At 38.4% G+C, this 27,665-nt stretch overlaps 1 protein-coding gene across 8 annotated transcripts in view; it reads right to left on the bottom strand.

The window, feature by feature from the left end:
• Positions 1–27,665, bottom strand: part of LOC127626946 (pleckstrin homology-like domain family B member 1) — a 76,899-nt gene that overhangs the window by 35,816 nt on the left and 13,418 nt on the right. For 7 of the 8 annotated variants that reach the window (XM_052103126.1, XM_052103099.1, XM_052103134.1 and 4 more), the window contains exons 2-7: positions 25,061–25,162; positions 21,441–21,564; positions 19,430–19,600; positions 14,442–14,567; positions 10,807–11,984; positions 811–1,047 (exon numbers count right to left, since the gene is read on the bottom strand). In XM_052103126.1, coding sequence (XP_051959086.1) covers positions 811–1,047; positions 10,807–11,984; positions 14,442–14,567; positions 19,430–19,600; positions 21,441–21,564; positions 25,061–25,120 — 1,896 coding nt within the window. In that variant the 5' untranslated portion in view covers positions 25,121–25,162. Of the gene's footprint in view, positions 1–810; positions 1,048–10,806; positions 11,985–14,441; positions 14,568–17,189; positions 17,326–19,429; positions 19,601–21,440; positions 21,565–25,060; positions 25,163–27,665 lie in introns of those variants that run through there. The other variant, XM_052103159.1, reaches the window with a different exon arrangement.

Raw genomic sequence — 27,665 nt, 5'->3', positions numbered from 1 at the left:
CATAATTAATGTATTCTACTTAACAATATAGCAGGAATAAACATAATCCTATAATGTACTGTACTTAATTAAGTAAATTTTACTTAAATGATCAGACTTAATACTTAAGTAATTAAATTAATAGAAAATTAGTAACCATAATCTTATTACAAAATGCATTACCCTACTTTTTTTTACAGTGACTAATTACTTTGTAATTGGATTACACCTAACACAGGTTAAAGGATCAAAAACAGCATTATGTTAGTATAAAACAATAGGAAAAAAATGCTCAGCATTACAAAAAACAAACAAACTTATGTGTGTCTGATAGAGCCACCCAGATTATGGAAAATAAAGTTTAGTTGGAACAAATGAAGTCTACCTGAAATTGTAAAATGACATGAATGAAAAAAGAATTTCCACTTAAGAGAAGGGGAGAGAAGGAGAAAGACAGACAGAACGAAATGTGTTTAGAGATGGCATAAAACCAGGAAAACTAGGTGAATTTAAGAGGGACTAATTCTAGCAGACCAACGAAGACACTTGGTGAGCATCTGTTTATTTTCTTACATGCAGTACAAAGTAACTTGCACAAGAAGAGTCCATGAAAATGTTGGCAAAATCTCACATAAACATTACTTAATGGTAATTATGGACACAAGAGTAATAATATATGAGCCGAGTTAGCAAATGTGTCCACATACTCATTTGTGCAGTTTTTATGTTCTTTATCTGTCACTCTCTGTATGTGTGAATTTAGTTTGTTAGTCTAATATTGGGAGTATCTCTGAAAGTTTGTGTGTATGTGTATTTATGTGTGTGATTCACCTCCTGATGCTGGCTTTCAGTGCTGCTACACTCCTCTTTCAGGTTCTCCTTCTCACTATCTCTCTGTCTTTGAGAGTTCTGGACTGCCACACTCGCGGGTTCAGGGCATGGTCGCCGAACAGAGACCTCCTCCATACCAGGAAATTGACACGCCCTTCCTGTGTCCACGCCATCCAGTGGGTCACTCTTATTATATTCCATGCACAAATTAAGGATGGTCTCAAGCCTCTGCCTCTCCTAGAAACAAACACACATATACGAGTGAAGGGTTTTGCCATGCATGCTGCTTTAAACTTTGCACAAACCTAACAAAAAAAAGGTCTCACAAGGACCTAAAAATGTATAAACATCTAGTTAACACACACACACATACTCTTTAAGGAGGTCCATGTGAAGTGTTCTTAACTATCTGCAACTTGACACCAAAGGGACATATTGAAGACATTGTGTACACAGCGACCCCATAACATTACCGACTGCATTCAGTCCAATGCTAGAGCATTAAGGAACTCCATATGAATTTTAAAATCCCCAAACATTTTGCACATGAATACTTCACTATAACTTTTCTACTCCAATCCCAAACCAGTTACTGTCAATCACCCCAAACATCTTACCACAATCAAGCGACCTCTCACTTGTCTTTCTAGTCAGCTGCTGCCATTACTCTACCAACACTTAGTGTGTGTGTGTGTGTGTGTGTGTGTGTGTGTGGGTGTGTGTTTGTGTGTGTTTATGTGTGTGTGTGTGTGTGTGTGTGTGTGTGTGTGTGTGTGTGTGTGTGTGTGTGTGTGTGTGTGTGTGTGTGTGTGTGTGTGTGTGTGTGCTTAAAGACTGCCAGAGCCCCAGTCTCCTCTCAAAGCTCTAGTTTAGAAAACTAGCTCTCTAGGCACTGGGGCTCATTATAATTTACATAGACAATACCCAGCTCAGCTTGGCTAGATGGCACCAGTGGCATTACTAAAAGAGCATGGCATGATGATACTATCACAACAGCTCAGGGAATATACAGCCTTCCATTTCAGCTAGTCAGTTCGGTCAATTAATGTTTGACAACACACAGCTTTAAGACATTAATACAGTATTTGTTAAATATAAAAGAATGGATATAGTGCACTAGGCGTACAGTGCTGCAAAATCTTTATTGCTGAGCCATTACCTCACAAAAACAGCCAATGGAACCTCTCGGAACATATGCACTTTCTTTTTTAACGAGGTCTGCCCTATCAAGAGTATCCAGACAGAGTACTAGAACAAGAAAAATCTAACTGATGGGTAACATAGCAACAGCATTCTTTTCCAACAAAGACAGTATCAGCAGAGCTGGTACGCACACTGAAGATGCTTCAACACAGACCAACACAAGGCACAGGCTACTAAACCTCTGTGTAAAAAACTCACTTTATGTCACAGCTGTCCTCTGTTTGGACATGGTAGCCAAAATAGTCAATTTACTTGATTATTAAGGGCCTAAGAATTATGGGTTTAAACCAGTTTATTAAATATATTTATAATATATGTATTTGTTTTTACACAGATAAATCTGTTAGACTCTCGTCAAAGAAATCTGTCATATTGTGAGTCACAGCTCAAATAAATGGCAGATAAAAAATAGAAATCTTTCCATATTTTCTTTCCCCTCTTTATTAGTCTCTATCTCCAAGTCTCAGTCTCTCTGCGCATCTGTTTTTAACTGATTTTCAGACGCTTTAAATCTGTTTGGGTAAACAAAGATAAATCTTAAATTCCTTCATTCAGAATTTGGTCCCATTCTGCCCTCATGTGGTTCTTAGTATGTAAATGCTTCTGTCTGCAATTCACTGAGATTTAACAGCGACACAGACAGGAACAAAAGGTAAAAATACCTTAAAAAAAAAAAAAACTCAGCTATCCCAGAAAATAGAGATATGCATTTTGAGGCACTGAACTTTAAAGACAAAGGGAATCTGTTTGACTGTGGTGTAAAGCAATGGTTCTAAACTTAAAGGGTCTATGCTAAAAACAAAAAAACAAAAACAAAAAACAATGCTATATGCATCTAAACATAAAATTGTGCATAGTTAGGATAGCAAAATACATTAGTTGAAAAAATATATCAAGTTTTAAAAGGGAGAATACAATTCTTGATGTGTTTTTTGTTGATGACATCAAAGGCTCTGGGTCCAATCAAACTACATGGTATTTTGGAGCAAATTCATCTGTCATTTTGTAATATGGTACAATAAAATTAAACAATATTTTGCCTGGAGTTTGTTCCATGTTTTTGGCTGGTAGTGCACAACTGATGATGTTTATGCATTTAAAAAAAAATTCAATTTTCCTATTCATTCTATGTAATGTTTAGAATTATGCATATTGCAAAGTTAATGGCAGTATTAACTCATTCTGTACTTTCACTGTTACATTCAGTTAGATTTAAGATATTTTTGTTTATTTTGTACAGTAAACAATTTTTGTTTACTGTACAAAATTGTGTTGGGCTTTATGTCTGAAGTAAAATCTGTATCCTGAAGCTTGAGAAATTGTGAGAATGTATTTTGCTTCCCTTTTTTATTCATTTTAATAATATAAATATTTAATTTTTTTTTTTAATTACCTTTTAATTAATATTTCTTGTTCTTTATAGGTTTTAAAATGTATTTTTATGTCTGGTTGACTAAAATAATTTTAATCTACTGAATCAATTTTCACCAATTGATTTGGTGACTGCAAGGCTCAACGATACAGAGGGGAGTTTTCATCTTCTGTTCTTTAAATTTCTCTGTTGACTGATTGTGATATATCTTGTGATATATATATATATATATATATATATATATATATATATATATATATATATATATATATATATATATATATATAAATATATCCTGTAGCCAGATGGTATGTGGTAGCTGGTCAGTGTGTAAACCTCACTCTCCTGGCCTTAAGAGACTTATATAGCCTCATTGCTAGCTTGTCCAACTTCCATGTTGGGGATCACTGGTTTGAATCCTACTCGGGGCAGGTTGAGTATGACCTTTTCTTTCAATTTTGGCTTCAGACGAAGAAATAATTTGTTGGTCTCAGCAATAATCTGTGGGGACTGATTGGGTGTGATCAGTCCTATTAATTTGATGCTTTTTGGAATAAGAAAGTGTAGAATCTTTGTAAAGCAGTGGACCTTTGTCCCATTACTTGGATCCTGGATATGGGAGAAGCATCCGTGGTTTTAGGTGTGCACCTTTTAATAGCTTACTGTTCCATTACAGTTACAGAGAACCTTGCAGTTGTAAATTTAAGTGTTGAATTTGATCCAGAAAAGCAGATTTAAAAAAAAAAAATTGTCATAAATTGTCTTTTTATTCTTATTTAAAAAATGTTTTGTCATATTTTCTTTTCTTTATAATTTCCATTTAAAGCGCTTTGAATTACCACTGTGTATGAAATGTGCTATATAAATAAACTTGCCTTGTATGTGTGAGTGTGTGCTTGCGTGTAATAAGTGAGTGATAAAAGGTGGGCGGAGCCCAGCAATGCTGTAGAACAGAGAAGAAACAAAGTTTCAAGCCAACTGGGCCATGACCTAGAACTGAGTAAACACAGACACGCATACACGTGAGGGTATTTGAGAGTAAATATGACATCACCCCATGAGCCATTTTATCTCTTCGCAGGACTATTTGAAAAGATTAGATTTCAAATGTATTTGCTTTCTTTTTTCTCTACTTTGTAATTCCTTATCCCTAGTTGCTGTTGTATTTTTATCTTACCTACCAACTGTTTTTGTGGTCAAAAACCAGCATAAAAATTCCTCCCTCCATCCTCTGTAAATTTCACTCCTGCCCCCTCTTTAATTCCAGAATCTGTGGTCACACAAGGATTATACTCACCCACTGTGTGAGGTCTCACCTCTGAAATGTAATTTCAAAGCAAGCAATCAGTGTGCGTGATGGCATTAGGAAGGAGATTACTGCTAAATACAGCTCAGTAGTGCCATTGGTTTTCTTTTATGTGGCAATGTTTTTTTTCAAAAGGTGATACAAACCTGAGAGCTGCATTAGAGAATGTTAGGCAGATTTTGGATAAAGATGGGACTACCTAAACTAGCACTACCTTTCCAGTTGCCACGCTATTGGACAGAGCTGTGCTGTAACTATGACAACAATGCCAGACAGACTAGAGATCACGAGACAAAGTTTAACCCAAACAGAGTGAGAGTGTGCATAACACAATAGTGTCCCTGCAATTGTCTTTAAAAGCTGACCAAAGACTAGTATTATTGATAAAGACTTCTTGTTCTGTATTCATTTTCAGTTCTATCTCATATTAGGGTGTGTTCACACTTGGCAGGTTTGGTTCAATTAAAACAAACTCTGGTGCGATTGCTCTGTTAGTGCGGTTCATTTGAACAAGTGTGAACACTGCCATTCAAACATTGGTGCGCACCAAACAAGTGGACCGAGACCCCCTGAATAGTGGGTCTCAGTCCACTTCCAAACAAACTCTGGTGCGGTTCGACTGATATATGAACACAGCATGGACCAAAGATGTCTAAACGGACCAATAATAGGATGTAACAAGATGAGATCCTAAAAATCAAATGATTTGATAACAAAGAAAGAGTAGTAAGAGTGGTGTACGCAAACAAAAATGAGCAGGCAAACATGGACCAATGAGGAGGTAAGTTCCTTATGAACATTTGGTCCGACGAGTATATTTCCAGTATACTGGAAAAAACACACAAAAATGCTTAAATGTTCAAAATGTTCAGTGATAGGTGAAGTGAAAGTGGGTCCAACAAGTACATTTAGCCCAGCAGCCAGCATTGTTTTGGATGTTCGTCCGTCGAAAAAATGATACGGCATAAAAGCTGCCCAATCAGGTTGTGACCTTATCCTTATGCGTTTTGTATCTTTAGGTTCGGTGTTAAAAAGGCCAGTCTGAACGCTAAGCAAAAAGGACTAAATGTATCATTTTCTTTTTTGGTCCGGACCAAGAGAACCAAGAGAACCGAACTACAAGTGTGAACACACCCTTAGTGACCTAAAATAGTTTTTCTCGAGGGAGAAGCAGCAATGTGTCTCCTCTGTGGCAGCTGCCCCACTGTATATAATAAGGCTTTTGTGTGTGTTGTATTTGTCTGTGAAATGTTACAGTACTTCATCATATAAATTCCTTTAATCTGTTGATTTTAAGCAAAAGAGATGGATATAATCTGGAATAAATAAAATGAACACATATTATGAATGGGAATTCTGTGTGGGAATTTTGGATGCACTGAAGGGAGTGACTGAGGTTTGCAATTGGGTGGTATTGTGGAGACAAGTGTTTAAACTCCAAAAGGAGGAAAATATGTGTGTGTGTGCGTGTGTGTGTGCATGTGCGTGTGTGTGTGCGTGCGTGTGTGTGTGCGTGTTTACATGTGTGTTTATGAGGAGGAGGGCAGCTCAAAGCACTGAGATTGTGTTGGGTAAATATATTCTTTGGGCAGCCACACATTCTGCACATAAGCTTTTAAAAAGGCCTCAGGAATTTACATCCGTGTGTTATTTCTCTCTGCTGTTTGTCTTTACCAGAAACCTCTCACCATATAAACAGCTAAACCTCTAGGTCTGAAATCTAACTCCACTCCAGAAGCCAATGTCAACTCACAGCCTGTATCCTCAATCCTCTACAGCCATCTATAGCTTTTCTATAACTTTAACTTTCAGAAGACAAACACACAATTGTACCACTTTCACAGTACTGGAACCAAAATTGGGTTCAATTAAAAATTAAAAGTGAAGGAAAACTTCACCCAAGACATCTTCAGACTTTCGGACACAATTAAAAAAAACATACACACAAACAGAACAAGTGAAAAGTTTGGATGCACTTGAATGTGTTTCTCATAACCTTGAAACCTTTTTGATTTTAAGGCTTATGCTTAAATGTTTTAAATTAGTTTGCAAATATAAATTGTGTCTGTGTATAAATGTATTCATATTTATTTTTTTACAAAACTAAACCTTAATAAAAAAATATTTAAATGGATGAGTTAGATCACTCAGAGGGAGTAAAGTACCCAGCATATGTGGTAATTTCTTTAATATTGTCTATAAAGCATCCCAGATCAGTGTTTTTGCAGTGGGTGAGCCCTCCATGTCTGTATAAATATTAAAAAAATAATAATTATTTAAATCAAATTTATCACTATTATTGAAAATGACTTGGCAGGTTTGGTTTGATTAAAATGAACTCTGGTGCGATTGCTCTGTAAGTGTGGTTCATTTGAACAAGTGTGAATGCTGCCATCTGAACCATGGAGTGCACCACACAAGCGGACCATGTCTGTATAAATATATATATTTTTAATAAAAATAAAAACATAATTGATCACTTATTACAAAAATAACTGTTGCAAATGTGTATAGTTTACTACACGTTGTGATATGAACAATAAGTGTAATGAATTATTTAAGTTTCACAAACCTTTAAGTAGCCTACAATCATTTCTTTATGCATTTCAAGTCCGACATGACTGAAAGTAAAGACTTGCGGTTCAGTGAGTCAAATTTTCATTCAGTAACTGCTCTGACAGAGCAAATTCATGAAGAATTCGCCATACTGGTTTGGAGCGTATAATTAAACGAAACAGTTTATAAGAGTCATTTGTTCATGAATCGGACTATAATAGTCACTCTGTATCTTTGTTTTTGAGTGCAACCAGCGAACACAATGCAAAAGAATGCCATTATTTTGTAGGACATGCTGTTTTTAACATTCAAATCAGACTGGAAACTCACAACTCAGCAAAAATATGTCCTGCCTGGCACTGGATATTCAAACTTAAAGGTGCTGTATGCGATTTTTTTCATGGAAGGTATGCAAAAAAGGTTATTTTTTTGGGGGGTTTCCTCCCCTTTTCTCACCAATTTGACATGCCCAATTCCAATGCACTCTGGGTCCTCGTGGTGGCATAGTTACTCGCCTAAATCCAGGTGGCAGAGGATGAATCTCAGTTGCATCCACGTCTGACACTGTCAATCCGTGCATCTTATCACGTGGCTTGTTGAGCGCATTACCACGGAGACCTAGCACGTGTGGAGGCTTCAAGCTATTCTCCGAGGCATCCATGCACAACTCACCATGCGCCCCACTGAGAGCGAGAACCACATTATAGCGACCACGAGGAGGTTAACCCAACGTGACTCTACCCACCCTAGCAATCGGGCCAACTGGTTCCTTAGGAAGCCTGAATGGAGTCACTCAGCACACCTATCCAGGTGTGATAGTCAACATCTTTACTTGCTGAGCTACCCAGGACCCAGCAAAAAAGAAGTCTTACTCCCTGAAAGATATTACTGAAATAAGTGTCATGAGATACCTCACTGACAGCTCCAGACTCTGTAAACAGAAAAAAAATATTTGTAAACGGTCTGCGATCTCTGACGCTTTTGACCTGTCAATCTTTTTGTGCATTCTAATTGTATTGAAGTTTCAGCAAATTATTGAGGCTTACTTCCATTTTTATGATATGCTGCTCACAACATTAGTCAGTTGATGGTGCTATTGCTGCTGCTGTTTCTGCATGATGTTGGCCTTAATAAAGCTCATTTGGTATCTTTGGAGTTTTGGACAGAGGGGGCGTGGCTAATACAATGGCTCAGTCTCGTGGAAGTAGAACGGCTAAAATAGCTTACAACACCTTTAATCCCCAATGCAATAAAAGCGTTTATTGAAACCAAGCTACAAAAACGCCTCTCTCTACTTCTGCTACTTCCCTGGAAGATGTCTTTGACCATTGTCATGTAACTTGCGGCACTTTTAAAAGACGTGGTTTCAAGTTACAACTCTGAAAAGGATACTACATTCTCTTTCATTCAGACTGTTTGCACCCATCTGCTATATTTTTAATTGTTGGTGTATGAAAACATGCACTAGATGCGCATCTTGGACCATTTTGATGCATTTAAGGTGATATGTGTTTCAGTGCAGGATGACACTGTACTGTATGTTTGTGTGTCTACTTTATCATGCTTTGGATTATGTATGATTATGCCTTGTGTACCTCTGAACTTGAGAAAAGGCCAATGTCAAATTAGCAGAGAGAATTTGCATGTCCCACCCCCGGATATACGGGTATAAAGGGGAGTGGGCGAGCATCTGTCAGACACATTTTGTCTTTGGAGCCGAGCGGTTGTGTGATCAGCGAGCTTTGTGTCATGACTGATTTACCCACCTCTGCAAGAGAGCTTCTGTTGGATCTGATGGCGCATTCCAGAGGCTTTCTCCAGGACCTCTTCTAGGGCCCGTAAAACCCCTAAACGCTCCTGAGACGGCGCACCCAGGAAGCCAGACGTTTGCTCCGGAGCTGGTAGCAAGACCACTCCGGACGCGGCCATCTCGCCTCCGAACCCACGACTGCCCAGCCTGACGAGTCTCGAAGGCATCCCTACAAGACCTCCTCCTCTGTCTATAATCGGGTGTGCGGAGCAAGGTAAGTGCTTTGAGTTTTTCTCAGCACCCAAGCCTTGGGACGTGCCTTCCGACGCACTATTACCTGCATTTAAGTTTTAAGGGGGCACTTAGGCCAAAACCGAGGATTTCAGACAGAGGGCCAGATACAGGGTTGAAAATGATCATATAATACTGCAAAAAAACTACTAACATTATCAGTAGACTTCAGGGAAGATAATAAGATTGTACCATAAGAGTATGGGATGACCCCTTTAAACAACTTCTATCTTTTTTTCCTTTATCTGTGTATGGCCATAAACGGCTTAAAGGGTAACTAAACCCTATCTGTAAGAATGGGGCTTTATTAGTACTGGTCATTGATTCAAGTAATTTTTTTGACATTTGTGTATAAAGTGTTTTAATTCTACAATATATGGTGTAAAAACGTCTGAGTGCTGCCCTCTTCAGGCTGAACGGTGGCTACTGCAGTTGAATTTTCCTATTGGCTGTTTGCGGTACTTCGTGATGTAAGCGGTGACAGCTGAAGTAAGCACGTTTGAACTCGCGCTGAAAAGCGACGCAGTGCCAAACGCTGCTCTCCTGCATGGACTCCACCACCTCAGCGGCGTCTTGAGGTGAGTGATCATATATATTTGAATCACAATTTATGGTTAGGCTAAAGTTAATCCTCTGGGGTCGACAAACGCGCGTTCGCGATGCTGGAGTGTTAAACGTATTGCACCCTTATACATTGTAGTACGGTATTGACTACCTGTATAGTTTTATTTGGAGGTATACGGTTTTGTACATGATGACGTTACTCTTTACGTCTCATTCTTCTAAGTTGAGAGAACAGCTAACTGATGTTATGTTCAAGTGAAGCTTGCTAAATAAAAATCCTGCTAAAAGGATAAACATCACTGAACAGCGTTTCGTTTGTTTTTCCTGCACGCGAGTGAAGGTGAATGCGCACTCGGATGCTCAACAGGGAGTTAAAACCGCAGTTTGAGCCAGTGGCTCAAATTGATATGGCTCCGGCCCTGTGTCCACAGACAATTCACCCTCCTCCACTTCAGGTGAAGGTGGGGGAGAAAGGTCCTCGACTTCAAAAGACCGCTCCGTGGCAAAGCTACTTGCGTCACTCCAGTCACTCTCCATTTTAGAGTCTGACAGCAGCTGTCAATTAATCTGTCACTACGGGTCTCAGGTGAAGACCCACCCCCCCCTCAGCCCCGCCCTCGGTTCATCCCCTCTATCCCCGCTGGGGTCTGCCCACTTTTCGAGCATTTTTCAAATATTGCTAGTGGGTGGAGTCAGACTCTGAGCAGGGGTTTAGTTACCCTTTAAGAATAAACCAATTGAGAAGGGCAGATTTTTGCCCACTACCCCGTCTTGGCACTACATGCCTCTTCAAGGTTTGACATCAAAAGCAAAGAATAATTGTATTATTTTAAATCTCATGTAAATGCAGTTTTCTTGCTTTGTATGATTTTCTAAATAAATATTTCTAAATTGGTTGGTGTCTCCAAACTTGTGATTGTTACTGTATATGCATACACCTATGCACAGACATACCAGCCTTTCCATCTCCTGCTCACGCATCCTCTCCTCTCTCTGCCAGCGATGGTATTCCAGTAAGTCTTCCTCTTTGTCGCTGACCTCTGATATGCTGTTCTTACGTTCCCATATGCGTGGCTGGACTTGCCGTGGCTCCCTGGGGTTCTTCCTTTGGTTCCGGGGACTGGTGAGAGGAGACACCCCAGTCTGAGAGATAATAGCTGGGGTGATACCCCCCCTCTGTCTACTTACAGGTCCACCTGGCTGGTCCTTCAAAACTCCTGATACAGGAGATGGACTTCTGGCTCGCAGCCTGCTATTTCCTACTTCTTCCTCTGTTGCGATTCGTCGTTGGTGTCGAGGACTCTCTGGTACGCTCCGACCCGATTGGTTGCGAGGGGTCAGGGGAACACCAGGTAGAGCTCCAGTGAGAACAGGCAATCCTAAGACACTTCTGCGTGCTGCAGAGGGACTGAGAGGAGGAAGATCACTCATGCTGGATGGTTCGATGCCACGGCGAGTGGATTGGGGGCCCTCTGGAGGGAAGTGTGGACGTAAGTGAAGCTGGTTGAGCTGAAGACTGGAAGAAGTTTCTTGGACAGAGGAGCCAACACTGGAGCTTAGGCTGGAAGAGGCTGGTGAGGAAGAGGTTGTGACGGACTTTGGGGTGAGTGTGGCACTGGCCTGTCGGTTTGTTGTGGGGCTTGAGGGGGTTTCAATCAAGACTTTCTTCTGAAGTCTGGGACTTTCTTGATCCTTCGGACCACCATTAGAGCTGCTGACCTTGGAGGCAAATGTGCGTGGTTGTGGCACTGGTGCCTGGATTGTGTGGGTGTAGGTTGTTGAATGATCATTGGCTGAGTCCAAACAAGCTTTAGGACTGCTAACCACAGATGCTGTTGAAAGGGGAGAGAAGGCAGGACTGCCATTTTTATAGTTGGAGCTTACAGACATAGCACCAGGACTGGCTGCAGGGGAGACAAGACTGTGGCCATCCCCGTTAAGCATGTCAGATTGTGGAATGGGGTGGTGGGTTTGTTTACGGTGCTCACATGAGGAAGTCTGAGCTTCATCCATAGACAGAGAGTTCATGATATGCTGGAGGTCTCTCTCAATAGAGCGGACAAGAGTGCCGTGTCCAGGACGAGTTCGCTCTTGAACAGGCACATGATTTCCATTGAGCTGGCTATGGGTTTCTGTGGAAAATACAAAGCATTCATTTTTATTATTTTTATTATCTTAATTATAGCACACCACATCATATAAACAGATATACACTCACTATGCACTTTATTTGGAACACCTGTACTCCTACTGATTCATGCAATTATCTAATCATCCAATCATGTGGCAGCAGTGCAATGAATAAAATCATTCAACCATCATCAATAAGATACGGGTAAGGAGCTTCAGTTAATGTTCATATCAACCATCAGAATGGGGTAAAATGTGATTTCTGTGATTTTGACCTTGGCAGGATTGAAAGTTCTGCGGATAGAAATGCCTTGTTGATGAGAGAGGTCAACGGAGAATGGCCAGACTGGTTTGAGCTGACAGAAAGTCTACAGTAACTCAGATAACCACTCTGTACAATTGTAGCGAGCAGAATAGCATCTCAGAATGCACAACACGTTGAACCTTTAGGCGGATGGGCTACAACAGCAGAATACCACGTTGGATACTTAAAACATGCTCAGTGAGCGTATATACACATACAAATATGAACACAAACACATCAAACAAGCACACATATACCTACACTCTTACTGACAAAGGATTTTTACTACAAGATAAAAACACTCCACACACTCTGAAAAGTGCATTTAAGGAAGGCTTTTATGTCCATGTTCCTTGACTTGGCCTTATCTCCCCCCCATTTCTCTCTCAATTCACTTACACTCAAACTTGGACTGGGTGTGGCATTCAGCCCACAGACTGCGTTGCGGATGGCAGGCCTCCCACCCTCAGCACAAATGTCAGAGCAAACAGAGGAGAATAGAGCCTGAATTACAGCATGACTCATTCTGCACACTCTAGACCAGCTGAACACACTGAATATTGTGCCACAATGCACTAACCACGCAATAACATGTTATTTTAGTCAGTGCCATGGCGCAGTGGGTAGCGCATGTGCATATGCTTAAGAAATGTTAGCTCATGGGGACGCAGTTTACAATAAGGTCTGTATCACATCCTTACCCTATTGCCTCCCTATCACTCCCCATTAGGATCCTGTGTCTCTTCAATTCTCCTTTAAAAGCCCATTAAAAATAAATAAGAAATAAAAAAAAAATATGCAATTTTACCATCCCAAAAAAAAATTACAATAATTTCTTATTAGAAAAACTTTGGAAGCTAGAATCATAAATGTTGGACCCATGGTCTAGCAGTTAGACCCACATGCTCCAGACACCTTTAGCCAAGGTGCTCAAGGTCTGTCTTGCATGCCAATCTCATTCCTCCCTCTTCTCAACCATATCCTACAGTTGCTGTTGAAAAGGTGAAAAGCCCAAAATTGAAAAATCAACATAAAGAAAGTTAATGTAAAAAAAAAAAAAAAACTTTAGCTATCATTGAATTTACCTTACTTTTTACTAAAACACACTGGTAACAGTAGCTTTTCTGAAAGGAAAATACCAAATCCTGTGCTACTACAGGAACTATAAATGTGCAGACCGGTATCTTACATTAAACCAAAGAATGAGACATTTAAAGCCATTTATGTTACAATATTGAACTGGAAATCAAAGACCACCATGAATAGGGTCAGTCAAATAAACAATGATGCAACAGAACATTGGTCTCTCCTCTGCACCTGGTAGTTTACACCCACACTGGCCCAACAACAATGTGATATTCATCATCGTCATGGTGTCACCATTCATCAAATGTCAAATGTGGTGTTCAAAGAATTTAAACTAAAAAAGGGTTAAAGCCAGGGTCACCCAGCAGGGGCTTTCCAGTGGTTGGTAGAGTGCCTATGGCCATTCAAATTCCCAAGCTATTTCTTCTCCTAGGATCCACTTCCTGGTTTCAAGACTATTGTCTAATATGAAAGCAATGCTTAATGAGTGAGTGCAGTGTTTAAAATGGATATTAAAGAGGCAGAATTAAGATTAGAGTTATTTTTGGAAGATTTGTGTCACTTGAGCAGTGTATGAAACTTATTATAATTATCTAGGGTACAATGTCTCTCTGTGCCAATTTTACTATAACAATTATTAATTAAATTGGCAAAATATGTCAGTATTCACAAATGTAGCTCACTCTTTTTTCCTTCAAACTCCCTACATTTAGAATACAAAGCAGTTGGCTGATTTCTTAAAAGGACCTTCACACAAAAATCAAAACCTGTATGACTGTATGACTTCCGTGGAACCCAAACATGACATTTTAGGTAGAATGTTAGTCTCAGTCACCATTTACTTGCATTGATTGCATCTTTTTTCAGTACAATGAAAATGAATGGTGACTGAGACTAACATTCTGCCTAAAATCTCATGTTTTTATGAAGAAAGAAAGTTATAAGGGTTTGGATCAACATGAGAATTAGTAAATGTTAATGGAATGTTTCATTTTTGGTTGAACTACACCTTTAAACTACCAGATCTTTGATTAGCATGATTGTGTTAATACATGCATACCATACATACCTGAGTGATTCTTGTAAGCACCGATAAGTCCAGGGTTTACACATGGCATCAAACTTTTCATCCTCAGGGCCTCCTCTGGGTGGTTAAAGCGGAAAAAGGATGACTGACCAAAACACAGCATACACCCTGTGTAAGCAACAAAATAAATAAATTGAGATTAAACACATAACCTTCTTTAGTAGAGATGCTGGTAAATAAGCCAGGAGAAATCTAGGTTCACTATAAGAAATGTCATTGTCAATAAATGTAATTTGTCAGGTAACTTAGGATACAAAATCTTTCACAAAAAATATATATATAATTTTTTACATGTGGTAACATTTAAATTAACTGGTTTCATCCAAGTAAAACATATTAGATATTATGATGGAATTAACATAACAGCATTATCTTTATATATCATATTTTTATATAATGATATAAATTATAATAATATATAATTATATTATATTATTTCAAAGGTCATTTTAAGGGTAGATCAGGTAGAAATAACTACTTAATATTAGTTTTAAAACACAGTTTCACTAGTTTATAAAATACATCATTAACATTTCTGTAACCATTTTCATCAGTCTTATAGGGTGGAGTTGCTACCCCTTTACTCAGTCAACCTGAGTGGAGCAGCAGAATCTAGTCCTTAATTTAAGATCATTTATGCTCCTAAATGCTGCATAAATGGGGCGGCTGTGGTAGAGTGGATCAGCCACTAATCGCAAGGTTGGTGGTGTGATTCCCGGCCCACATGACTCCACATGCGTAAGTGTCCTTGGGCAAGACACTGAACCCCAAGTTGCTGCCAATGGCAAGCTAGCGCCTTGCATGGCAGCTCTGCCGCCATTGGTGTACGAATGTGTGTGTGAATGGGTGAATGAGTCACAGTGTAAAGCGCTTTGAATACCTATAAGGTTTAAAAGGCGCTATATAAATGCAGACCATTTACCATAAAGGGGTCATTACAGCCTCTAAAATTATTATTTCAAGATAATCTAGAGCATCTAAATGAAACAAAACAGGGGTGTGAATAAAACATAAAGACAAACAAAGAGTTGCCATAACATTAAGTTTAAAAAAAAAAGTTTGAACTGAGTTTGCATTTTTGAAATGGATGCATAGATATCTCCTACACATTCAAAACACTTTGTCCTCTGGCTTTATGAAAGTGCAGTGATTAAACGGACAAAGAAGTCAATGCAGGGTCTGTCAAAATACAAGTGAACTATGATCTAGAATTTCATTTCATAATGAACATTGGCACAGAAAGCACCTAGAAAATATAAGACCAGTATGACCCATTGCTGACGTACAGTACAACAAAGTGGAGGTTACATTCAAATCTATTTACAGTTATTCAATAGTCCACAAATAAAATGTATGCCCTCTTAAAACACTCATCTCTGTGCAACTTAAATAATTACCTTATTCTGAGCATGTTAAAAATTAACTTTCTATTTATTGGATTACACATTAATGCAAGGTAGATTACCCTCTTCATAGGTCTGTATAAATTCACTCAGAGAAATAAGCAGAAATATTACTTTTGAAGACTTTCTGTTAAATCTGTGCAAGAGACACAATGTTTTAGATCAAATCACTCACTACTATCACCTCTATTTAGACAACTAAAGAATGAACAATCACCAGGACATACGCTATGGCATAAAGACCATCAAAGGTTCAGGCTGGGCATTATGAGGTCAGAAAGGGGTTTTAAAGCAATTCAGGATGAAACACAAAAGATATAGCCTAGGAAAGATACAGCTGAGCTCCTTTAGTTCTCGAAGTAAGGAAAATGCTTAGCAAGTATGTGTTTTAAGAAAGTTGGTAAAAAGTGTTTTAAAGGAAATTTCCAGGTTCAGTACAAGTTAAAACTCAACCGACAGCAGTTGTGGAATAATATTGATTACCACAAAAATATATTTTGAGTATCACTCCTTTTCTTTAAAAAAGCAAACATCTGGGTTACAGTGAGTCACTTGCAATGAAAGTGAACGGGACCAATGTTGAAATATGGACTGTTTTAAGTATAGCCACAAAACACAAATGACATTCACATTAACCTGAGTTTAGTGTGATAAAATCAGTTACTAAACTTTTCTGTGTAAATTTATAGCCAATTTTACAACTTTGTTGCCATGACGATGTAATGTCTACAAACCCAAAAAACAACAGTAAAAATGATCATTTAAAAAACTTTAATAAACACAAGTTTAAATAAACACAAGAAAAAGTTAACAGAATAATTAAAGGGCTTTTATAAAATTATAAGCTTCACATTTCTGCCAAAGAAAATGTAATTTTCAATGTAATCTTAATTATTTTTTTTAAGAAAAGGAGGGACGACTCGTAATTATGTTTGTGGTAATCAATAGGCCACAAATGTTGTCGATTGAGTTTAACTTGTATTGAACCCGGAATATTCCTTTAAAACCGAAATGTCGGAAAAACATAAATATTTATTTGTAAATAACTTAATTTCCTACATATTTCTATACTGTCAACCGATTAGATTATATTGTACAGACATTTGCATTACAGAGTTCGTAATATAGGCTAGATTAATCAGATTCAGCCAATAAATACAATTACTTAGTTCTATATTTATAGAACTTAGTCCTAATCTTTGATTAGGATCATAAACTAACACAATAACGTGACGAGTAAGATTTAAACAGCATTCAATGACTAATCAATAAACTGTTTCTTTAGAGTAGCCTAACAAGATATGGAAGATGAAGCAATTTCACCTACCGGATTTAGAAAACAAAATTCATACTATATCCAATCGATTGGAAGCACTGAGAAACGGCGAGTATCTTTGTTCTAGTAGTAAAACAAGTGTCGTGTGGAGTAGGAGCGCTGCGCGTGTCGCTGTCCGCAGCTTTTGTGATGTAAATGTCATGCGCTACGACAGCGCTCACGTTCACTCATTGACTTATGCTAAAACACAAAACAGCGCAGATGTCCTGCCCCACTGTCAACACATCACCATCCACAAGAAATATGAAGATGAAGGGATGCAGTTAAATTTCCAAAATCCAGCCAGGGGATTAAATGGCGAAAAACAGTTACCTCATGTGGCGAAACTCTGGCCGGTGTATATTTCGGAGATGCTCAAAGACCAGAAGTTGCCTTTTATTTTTCGTATATTTATTTTATTTTTTTAAACGTACGTTACAAGCAAGTAGTCTGTTCAAGACTTTAGAAGCCTCATTAACACAAACGTATTTGAAGATGCATGGGTGGCACCGGCACGTTGTACAGCTGTCCTCACGTCGGCTGTATCATGTTATTGTCAAGCACAGATTGCGAGCAGGGGGTTGGCTGAGAATCAGCCCAACTTGCTGCTTATTTGAGCTGATAAATAAATTACTCTAGGCTAAGCGTCAAAAATATATGCTTAAAAAACGTATTACTTGTTTACCAGACACATTTACCAGAACATTCCAGTAAAAAAATTTACTTTTTCTGTAGACTATAATTACAATTCCCCAATTGTCTAGAACGTTAAATGGTACAAAGTAATTCCAAAGTAGACTGCGTTAAATAGCCCAACAGAGCAGGGTCAGGGTCAAGGTTTTAAACTGGAAGTTCAAACTAACCCTCATCATTATAATGGCACAATTGCCTGGTCCCATGTTTAGCACAAATAGGCCTATGGACTGAAGTGATTCCAACGTGAACAGCCCGGAATAGCTCAAAGGTCTTGCCAGGTCAAGGGACAATCCAAACAAACCCTTATCAAACCCTTTTCAAGCAAACACAAAGTGCTTACACAAGGTGTTACTTTTCCTTTTAAAAGTGCAAAAATCTTGGCATCTTAGCTGTGCTAATATCTGATATAAAGTTCTGTATTTGACCAGAGGCTTTATTTACCTTTAGGACTTCTTCTAAATTTAGAACCATGCAAACTGCTGTCTGATAATAGCTGGAACATTACATTTACATGTATGTATTTGGCAGATGCTTTTATCCAAAGCAAATTACAGAGCCCTTATTACAGGGACAATCCCCCCCAGAGCAACCTGGAGTTAAGTGCCTAGCTCAAGGACACAATGGTGGTGGCTGTGAGGATCGAACCAGCAACCTTCTGATTACCAGATTACCAGTTATGTGCTTTAGACCACTACACAGACATAATCCACTTGATCACTAAGTCTCTTGACTCTTAATTAGGAATAGCATTTTATTTTTTTATTTTTTTATTGATTTGCAGGCTGAATCTATAGATTAACTGTTCCTAGAGTTCAAGGCAACTAGTTGAAAATAAAAATTAAAATGCCAAAGAAAATAACTTCTAGGTGTGGGTGAGAAACAGATTCATATTTACTTTTTTAGAATAAATGCTCCTCCCTGTCCAGTAGGTGGTGATATGCATGAAGAATGCGAATTGGCAAAAACAAAAGAAGAAGAATGTGGAAGTGAAAGTGGAGATTTATAGCAAAATATGACTTAAATATTGATCTGTTTCTCACCCACACTTATATCACTTCAGAATATATGGATTTTAACACTGAAGTCTTTTAGATTACTTTTATGCTGCCTTTATATGCTTTTTAGACCTTCAAAATTCTGGCCACCATTCATTTGCATTGTATGGACCTGCAGAGCTGAGATATTCTTCTAAATATCTTTGTTTGAGTTCAGTAGAAGAAAGAAAGTCACACATCTGGGATGGCATGAGGGTGAGTAAATGATGAGCAAATTTTCATTTTTGGGTGAACTATCCCTTTAATTACAGAGAGAGGTCAAAACATCACCCATACTAACATATTATGTGCCTTTGTTTCACAAAATGTATAAGTACTATTTTTTATCATCAGATGTAGTTATCCATTAATTACTGAGAAGAATATATTCTAAATTCCTTATATTCAGATATTGTAAACTAATCAACAGATTTTGAAATAACAACAAGGAAATGAGCTTTAGAGTAATCTTAAAAACCTAGATCAAATGCAAACTTTTCCCAAAAATGATCAATTGCTTACCTTGTGTGAGTCTAGAAGGCTTGGTAACTGCTAGGCTATCCATTGAGCACTGATTTCCACAGGGGTATAGTGTGATGGTTCCCCCTGCATTTTCAATGTAGCAGTGTTGAGCAGTGATACCGGGACCCTGAATAGTAATGTCTGTGTTCCTATGTCCGAGTGTAGTCTTCCCTGCAACATGTCATGCAGATTCAGGTTATTGACATTGATTATTGCAATAGTTAATGCATTGAAAACTAAATTTCCTATCAGCCCTATAAAAGTGTCTTCAAATGCATCAATGTTAAACTGCACTGATTGGACAATGGTTTTGGAAAAATGATTCTGAAACAATTCTGAAATACTAGATCACAGACATTATACTACTAATGATGTTTTGATAAGGCTCTTCGCCAAACTTTGAAAACATAGTCATCAAAATCTAAGCATAAGCATAAACAATAGTGTAATGTGTAAATAATTCGCATTTGAAAACAGTATTGGAACAATCACAATCATGCTGGTACTATTTACTACCGGTATGTCTGACAATGCTCATTTCAAATATTTGACAGACTCTCCCCTCATCCAATGACTGACCCTGTCTGAGTTATTTCATTCGAATTGTCTAAGCAGATGTGAGTAAAAAAGCCCTAACCCAAGTCTATTGTGATCGCAGACGTGACAGTGACAGTTGTGAGAAGAAAGTGTCAGGGGCGGGTGTGTACTGCACTTTAGATTGAATATTACCACAACTCATTCTATTAAAAAAGCTTTTTCAGTCAGTCATACACATGCTCTTAAACAAATGTGCATGCTCTTACTCAAGCACTCTCAGTCACACAGTAAAGCAACAGGGGGTTGTGTCAAAGTTAGGTCGTAACCCCATAATTCTGTCCCCAGTTCTAAAGCAACTGACAGTGTGAATGCATTTTACAAACAGTTGAATCAATCTGTGAGATAAGGACATACATTGGATATTTGTTTATTTGCTGTGTCCTTAAACTGCTTTAAAATAATACTTATCAGTGGTGAGACTATTTTACAAAAGCAATCAATTTAAAATAGATCCATCAAGTGAAGACAAAATGTGTTTAAAATATAGCTAAAAACTTCAAACAAATGATGACCAGTTACAGATTTATACTAAAATATAAATATTCCCTCATACATTTAAAAAAAAGTTAACCTAAAACCTAACTATGGCATGGGGGTTGTGGTCATGTGTCTTTTTGCAGGAGAAGGAAAGCAAAAAGGTTCGTCACCTGTACTGTAATTACTCTAACACCTGTCTCTCATGATAGTAATGGTGGAGGGAGACCTGATAAGGCTCGCCAGAGCGGCAGAAGGGAGAGAGAGTGTGGCCCAGAGCATCATTCTTTATGAGATGGAGCAAAGCCAAGCTATGAGGACAATACAGTGAGGTTTGTCCTCTCTCATGAACTTCACCGCACAAATACACACAAACACACACAAAGAGAAATACTGATCATAATTTGGAGATCCCAAATTCTCAATTGACATCTCCTCTGCCAGGAGATCATATAATTGGGGACCAAGTATTTGGAATAAGCATTGCAACTAAACACAAATTATGCAACAAACCACATCCTAAGTCATATAACTATCTGGATCTATTCTCGGGTACAGAGTAGACAGAATCTGGTGGGGATAATTCATAAGGGTGCATATAGTATTTAATAGATCATATTAAATACAATATGTATTTACGTTATTAACGCCATATTTGATTTCTGAGGGAAAGGTGTGCAGTCTCTTCAATGGGTTGTACTACTGTTTAAAATGTTTTTGGATAGTTCCGCTGACTAAACTTTGAATAAAATCTTTCCAATTTATTTCAGTAGATGAAAAACTCCAGACAACATGAGTTGTGGAAAATTAGATCTATGAAATTTTGATTGCTTTATACTGTGAATATTTTTGAAAAGATGGTAAGTCTATCTCTCACAGCCTTGTTTTCATTCAAGTCAAAAATCAAATAAGGCACTACTATGAAAAAGATAGAACTCACCCTCCGGCAAGGGCAGTAGAGTTATAGCTGTACTCAGACGACCACTTCCCAAGCTGACAAGATGGGGTAGTTCTGCCTGGACTTTGAGAGTCTTGCCTGTTTCAATCAGGTCCAGTGGTGTGCTCTGTGAATATATTAAGATAATACAACAGTAAACTTTCAGCAAGTGAAGTCCAAAGAGCTGAAAAAGCTGCAAAGACTTCACAAAAGCAATAATTTCCTCTCTTAGATCTTACTGTTTCAGATAGAACTGGATCAGTTCCTTGGTACAGTCAAAAATATTAAAACAAACAATTTACTTGCCACAGTTTTAATAATGACAGCTATTTTACAACATCAGTCCTTCGATCACCATTAAAGGGATCTGGCTGTACTCTTTTTGATGACTGCTCAAGGTTCATCCCAAAACAGGATTAGTGTAATTTAGTTAGGGCCATTGAGTACTGCAGGGAAGGGCTAAAAGGCTAACTATGCCAAATTGGTTTAGCTCCATCAGGTACCACCATGCAGGCCAAGAGTCTAACAGGATTTAGCAGTTAGGAAGACAAGGATGAAAGACAAGGATGAAAGTTATTTAATATATAACTAAAAATGGAAAATGTTATACATTTATATACATTTAATGTTTTAAAAAGGAAAATAACCAGTCACCAGCTTATGTTGTGTTTTGGGTGCTGGTCTCCCAGCATGGAATGCTGGTATGCTAGTGACCCTACCAGGATTTTAAACTAGCTTAACCAGCTTCATCAAAAAGACTATGCTGGTCATCCCGATTCACCAGCTATGTGTTTGTGGAGCGGAGGGGGGCGGGGCCAGGCTAGAATGTCGCACGCCCGGTCCCTAATCGGCCTGATGGGGTGCGCGAGGGATAATGGCGGCCGGTGACGACGGTTCGAGAGAGAGAGAATTACGGGCATGTCCGTCATGTGTGTGTTTATGTTTGTGTGTTTTGGTTTTGAGTTTAATTAAATATTATTTATATTGACAAGCCGGTTCTCGCCTCCTCCTTGCCCATCTTAAACCCCCTTACATTGGTGCCGAAACCCGGGAAGGAGGAGGGATGCCCGTCACAGAGTCCTCGACACTACTGTCCACCCAGGGGAGCGGGGAGTAACTCCCCTTGGGGAGTAACTCCCCGATCGCCTGGAGCGGTAGGTCCGCTGCCAGGGGCAGATGAATGTTCCCAGGTGCCGCCAGAAAAGTGGAGGGGCGTCCTGTCCGCTGGGGGTCGGAGATTTGACTTCGGTTCGCCCGGAGAGGAGCGGCTGTCATCCGCCGGAGAGTGTGGCGTAGGACCACACGACGGTACATCAGAGAACCGGTGAGTGAGCTTCTTCTCTCTCTCCTCTCTCTCTCTCTGTCGCACTGTGTTGGCCTTTTCCCTCGCCTATTTTTTGTTGTTGTTGTTTTCCCCTCCTGTCTCCTCCCAGGTCGAGTAAGGCGGGGATGACCTGACGGGGCATCCCCGCCTTAGCACGCCCCTCCCCAGGGAAAGAGGGGGGGGATGTAGGTCATGAAGGTGGCACATCGGCCTGAGGTAACGCCAGGAGGAGTATGGAGTGGAGGGGGGCGGGGCAGGGCTAGAATGTCACACGCCCGGTCCCCAATCGGCCTGATGAGGTGCGCGAGGGATAAAGGCGACTGGTGACGACAGTTCGAGAGAGAGAGAATTACGGGCATGTCCATCATGTGTGTGTTTATGTTTCTGTGTTTTGGTTTTGAGTTTAATTAAATATTATTTATATTGACAAGCCGGTTCTCGCCGCCTCCTTGCCCATCTTAAACCCCCTTACAGTGTTGTGAAAAGCATAGCTATCCTAGTTCACCAGCTAGACCAGCACCGAACCAGCACTACCAGCAGAAACAAGCCTAGACCAGCATGGGAAATGCATGCTGGTTATGCTGGTCTTTTCAGCAGGGTTTTGTTTTTAAATGATGTTACAAATCAAGCAGGCTAGAAAGCATTTTGGGAAAATGAATTCAAGAGGGAGCAACCAGTGGCTGATAGTCAGTTGAGGAGTTGAGGGTTTGGAAATTTGGCATCTGACTGTTTTCCCCATCTGTGATGTAAAACTATTCTTTCACAGGGACTTTTCCCAGTGGACCGGTCGACTTGTGGGTCGACTGTCAAAAACAAATTTCTATTTGAAATAACTATACAAATATTTAAAGGGAGAAAAACTTCCAGCATTATCAGTCCAGCCAATTTACGCAAATGCCACCTCGCAGGAAGTTTTGATGTGCACTGTTTCTCATATCCATGGTAGTTGCACGGAATTAAACCTAAACCCAACAATGCATGAATTCTTTTTTGAAGTGTTTAAATGTCAAAGTAGTTTGTTTTAGCTCATATCGTATTCTGTCATCTCCTGATATTAGGGCTATGAGGCTGTTCCGCATTTTCAATTGTTCTGTGATATTTCTTTTCCAAACAGTTTTTTTTTGTTGTTTTGTTACATAAACTGTATACTATTGTGCAGTTGTTCATGTTTCTTTAGTTTCTTTAGTTTTCAGTGTTGTAGTTAGATTTATGAATGGTTTGTTGACTCACAAGTCACACAACAATATCAGTGAGATTTTAAGAGGTACTAAATGTTTATGGGGCCCTGAAATGTTTGTTTGGAAGAGTAAAGCTCAGTGTTTGAACAAGGTTAAATGTAAACAGACAGGCGGAACTGCCTGACCCTCTTTGTTCAAAATGATTAATATTAACCCTATAATTAAGGAAAAGTTCACCTATACTATTCCACCTCTTTTGGATTTCTTCAGACTCCACTCATAGGTGGTAAAATCTAGGTGATAAAAAAAAAAAAACTTCTAAACCATTTTACAATTGTGGGTGCGGATCACTTTGGCTGTTACTTTTATTTACAAATATTGAAATGGCTTTAACACCTTATACATGTGCATATATAGCTTTTTGACCCACCACATTCTCATATGAATCTCATGAAACCTGTCAAGATCTTGCCCAGGCCATATTTCCCCCCAATCCTATTAATCTCCACCTTTGACCAGTGCTGACCAGTAGGTGCCGATATGCTCAAAGAATGTGAATTGCCAAAAACAAAGGAAGAAGAATGTTAAAGTGGAGATTTATGCTAAAAAAGGACTTAAATATTCATGTGTTTCTCACCCACACCTACCATAGCTCTTCTGAAGACATAGATTCTTATCTATAGAGTCTAATGGATTACTTTTATGCTGGTTTATGTGATTTTTGAAGATCAAAATTTTGGTCAGCATTCACTTGCATTGTATGGACTAAAAGAGCTTAACAGAACTATCCCTTTAATATAGTAATTGTAATGCCTTTAATTTTACTATATAAATCATTATATTTCAGTATTTTGTTTTAACATAATGTTATTTCAGAATCTAATAAGAATCAACCCTGAGATCTTTGGAATTACAAAAACAAGAAGTACAAAATCTAGACATATTATGGTATGGAGAATGTGCTGAATTATAATGTTACAATGCAAAAGAATCTGGTCATAAAACTGGTCTTCATTTTCTTTATCCAAAATATAATCATGTTTTTTTCCCCCAAGATTTTGGGATTAAATGTGGCCTAGACGTGTTTTTGTAAGATTTAACCTCTCAGGTTGTTCACTCACCTGTAGCACCTGATGAGTCTGGCGGCCATGTTCTGGAACATTGTGATTCAGCCTGTCCATGTCTATGGAGTTATTAATCACTTCATGACACTAATTCAATTCCTGCATGAAATAAAAAGATAGAGAAAGATTTCTTAAATAACAGCTTGTCTCACTTTAAATTTACTTGTAAAAAGTATTTGGATCTGGCACAATTCCAAGACTTAAAGCTTTTGCCTTTGATCTGCTTAATAGTGGTCTATAAAACACACTCAGGTACTTTCATTATTGTAGACAAAATACAGTGATGCAATGATCTAACACATGCATACTGTGATTAACCAACTGTCGTGAACAGACTGGAGTCTGCATCTTAGCTGAAATACACAGCATGAGTGAGTGTGACTCATCTCATGCAAAAAACACACAAACACAATTCACAGGGAACAGATGCTGGTGATTATCTATGGTACGGACACATGCATACTAGCGTGAAGAGTAAACCTTAGGTCAGTACACACTTCACAACAAATCAGTCATTTTGGAACATGCCTAACCTGACATCCCCCTCTCTCTGTCATTCACCTCAAGTCTCCTCTATCTCTGACTCATACCAGTGTCTCAGACAAAACATATTGGAAATCATAGAGAAACAGATACACTAGATAAACTGAGCATTAAGGTCTGTGTGGGTCAGGTTTGTCTACATTGTGGAGACCAAACATCCTTACAAGGTTACTAAAACCTGAAATCAGCCATATTGTTGTGACAAGCCAATGTCCGTCACAAGGAAAACAACTTAATAAACATACTAAATAATGTTCTCACAAAAATTAAAAAGTACAAAAATGTTCAGTTGAGGTGAAGGGGTTGGGAATAGAATATATTTTTAGCTCTGTATAAAAACAACAGAAGTCAATGGAATATGTCCCCACAATGATAGAACAACAAGTGTGTGTGTCTTGTCTGTTACACATTGTCCATAGAGAATACAAATTTTGCAGTCTCGTATATCTAAACATCCTTTATTCACCAAGCATTTTTAAGTTATGTTTGTTTTACCACAGTTACCAATATATTACATGTATAACATACAACTTGTGAAAAACAAAATTCTAAAAGAGTGGTAGACTGAGCCAGTACAGTATACCTTGTTTTTGTCTTCATTTGTCTGAGAGGACATCCTGAGTTATAGAGGTGTTTGAGAGGCAAAGCTGTGAGAGACTAACATGACCTTGATATTCCAGTTGGAGTCCCACTACCAATGCTAAAGAACTCCTCCCTCTACTGGCATGTACATTCAGGGAAACTACTGGAATGAGAAGCTTTGCTTCTCCAAACAAGCAAAGACAGGTTGGTTACAGTGCATGCACATTGATTAAGCAGAGATTATGGAAATGTATAACTGATGCTCTAGCAATGTATAAGGTTCAGTGTTTAACACAGAGAGAAGAAAGACAGAAAGCCTCTTTCACTATACTGACTATGGTCACTGGTCATGCCATCTCTCTCTCTCTCAAAAATGTCAGAAATGAACCAAGTTTAAAAAGTGATAAAAATGGGCAAAAAGTGTCCACATAATGAATTCCTGTTTTTATTTATTAATTTATTTTTATATATTACATCTGATGTATACAATTCCAGGTCTAGGTAGTCTAATTATTCAGATGAAGAATTTATTTTAATGAAATTGACATGAAAAATCATCCCCCTTAAAAGGAAAAATGCCCCTAAAATTCAACAACAGAGGGCAAATACAGACCCTTAATAAAGGCACAATTCTGACACTAACAGACATTATACCTCTATAGAAACACGGTGAATATTTCACAATTAATATTAGAAATGTTTTATTTTAAATGTTAAAATATTTCATATGGCTGCACAATTAGTCAAATAAACAAATCTAAATTATAAGTACAGCATGACCACTCATAAACAAATGTCAGTTATAGCAGTCTTATAACCACTCACAAACATGTCCATTGCTCAGTTTTATCTATAATTGATTCAAAATTGTATTATGCTTCTATAGATGTGTCTTCTTTGTCTGTTAAGGTAACTTGGTTTAATTATGTATAAAACAGAAATAAAGTCAATCAGGAACACTGTTCTCAGCTTGTTTTGAATGTGTAGCTGACATAAAGAATACTACATGCAGTTAACACCCCAAACAAGTATTTTAATGTACATTTTATTGAAAATTGAAACCAAAAAAGAAAATCGCAATTACAATATCAATGGAAATAATCAACAATTGCGATAATTTTTTTTTTTTGTCATAATCATGGAGTCATATTATATCTCTTTATTAAATGTTACACACAAACATAGCTTGTGCACAAATATACCCTTCATATTTCATATGTACCCTTCATACAGGCAGGAGTAGGCCATGTCATGCTGGTAAGCAGTGATGAGCAGTAGATGAGCTGTAACTATATATCAGATTAGCGAGACAATAGCTTCGCTAGTTTTTAATCAAGTAGGTTTTCAGTAGCACAGCAATTTTTTTGATTAGATAACGGCGTAGCATTGAGAAAAGCTACACCGCTGCACAGGGCCATAGCATGGTATTCTGGACCCCCTGGCTGGGCCCCTTTCCTATTAAAAAATAATGTTTATA

The sequence above is a fragment of the Xyrauchen texanus genome, chromosome 3, assembly GCF_025860055.1.
Source record: "Xyrauchen texanus isolate HMW12.3.18 chromosome 3, RBS_HiC_50CHRs, whole genome shotgun sequence".
In the NCBI taxonomy this organism is placed as follows: domain Eukaryota; kingdom Metazoa; phylum Chordata; class Actinopteri; order Cypriniformes; family Catostomidae; genus Xyrauchen; species Xyrauchen texanus.
The sequence above is the reverse complement of the archived record's forward strand: the minus strand, read 5'-3'. Positions and strand labels throughout refer to the sequence as shown.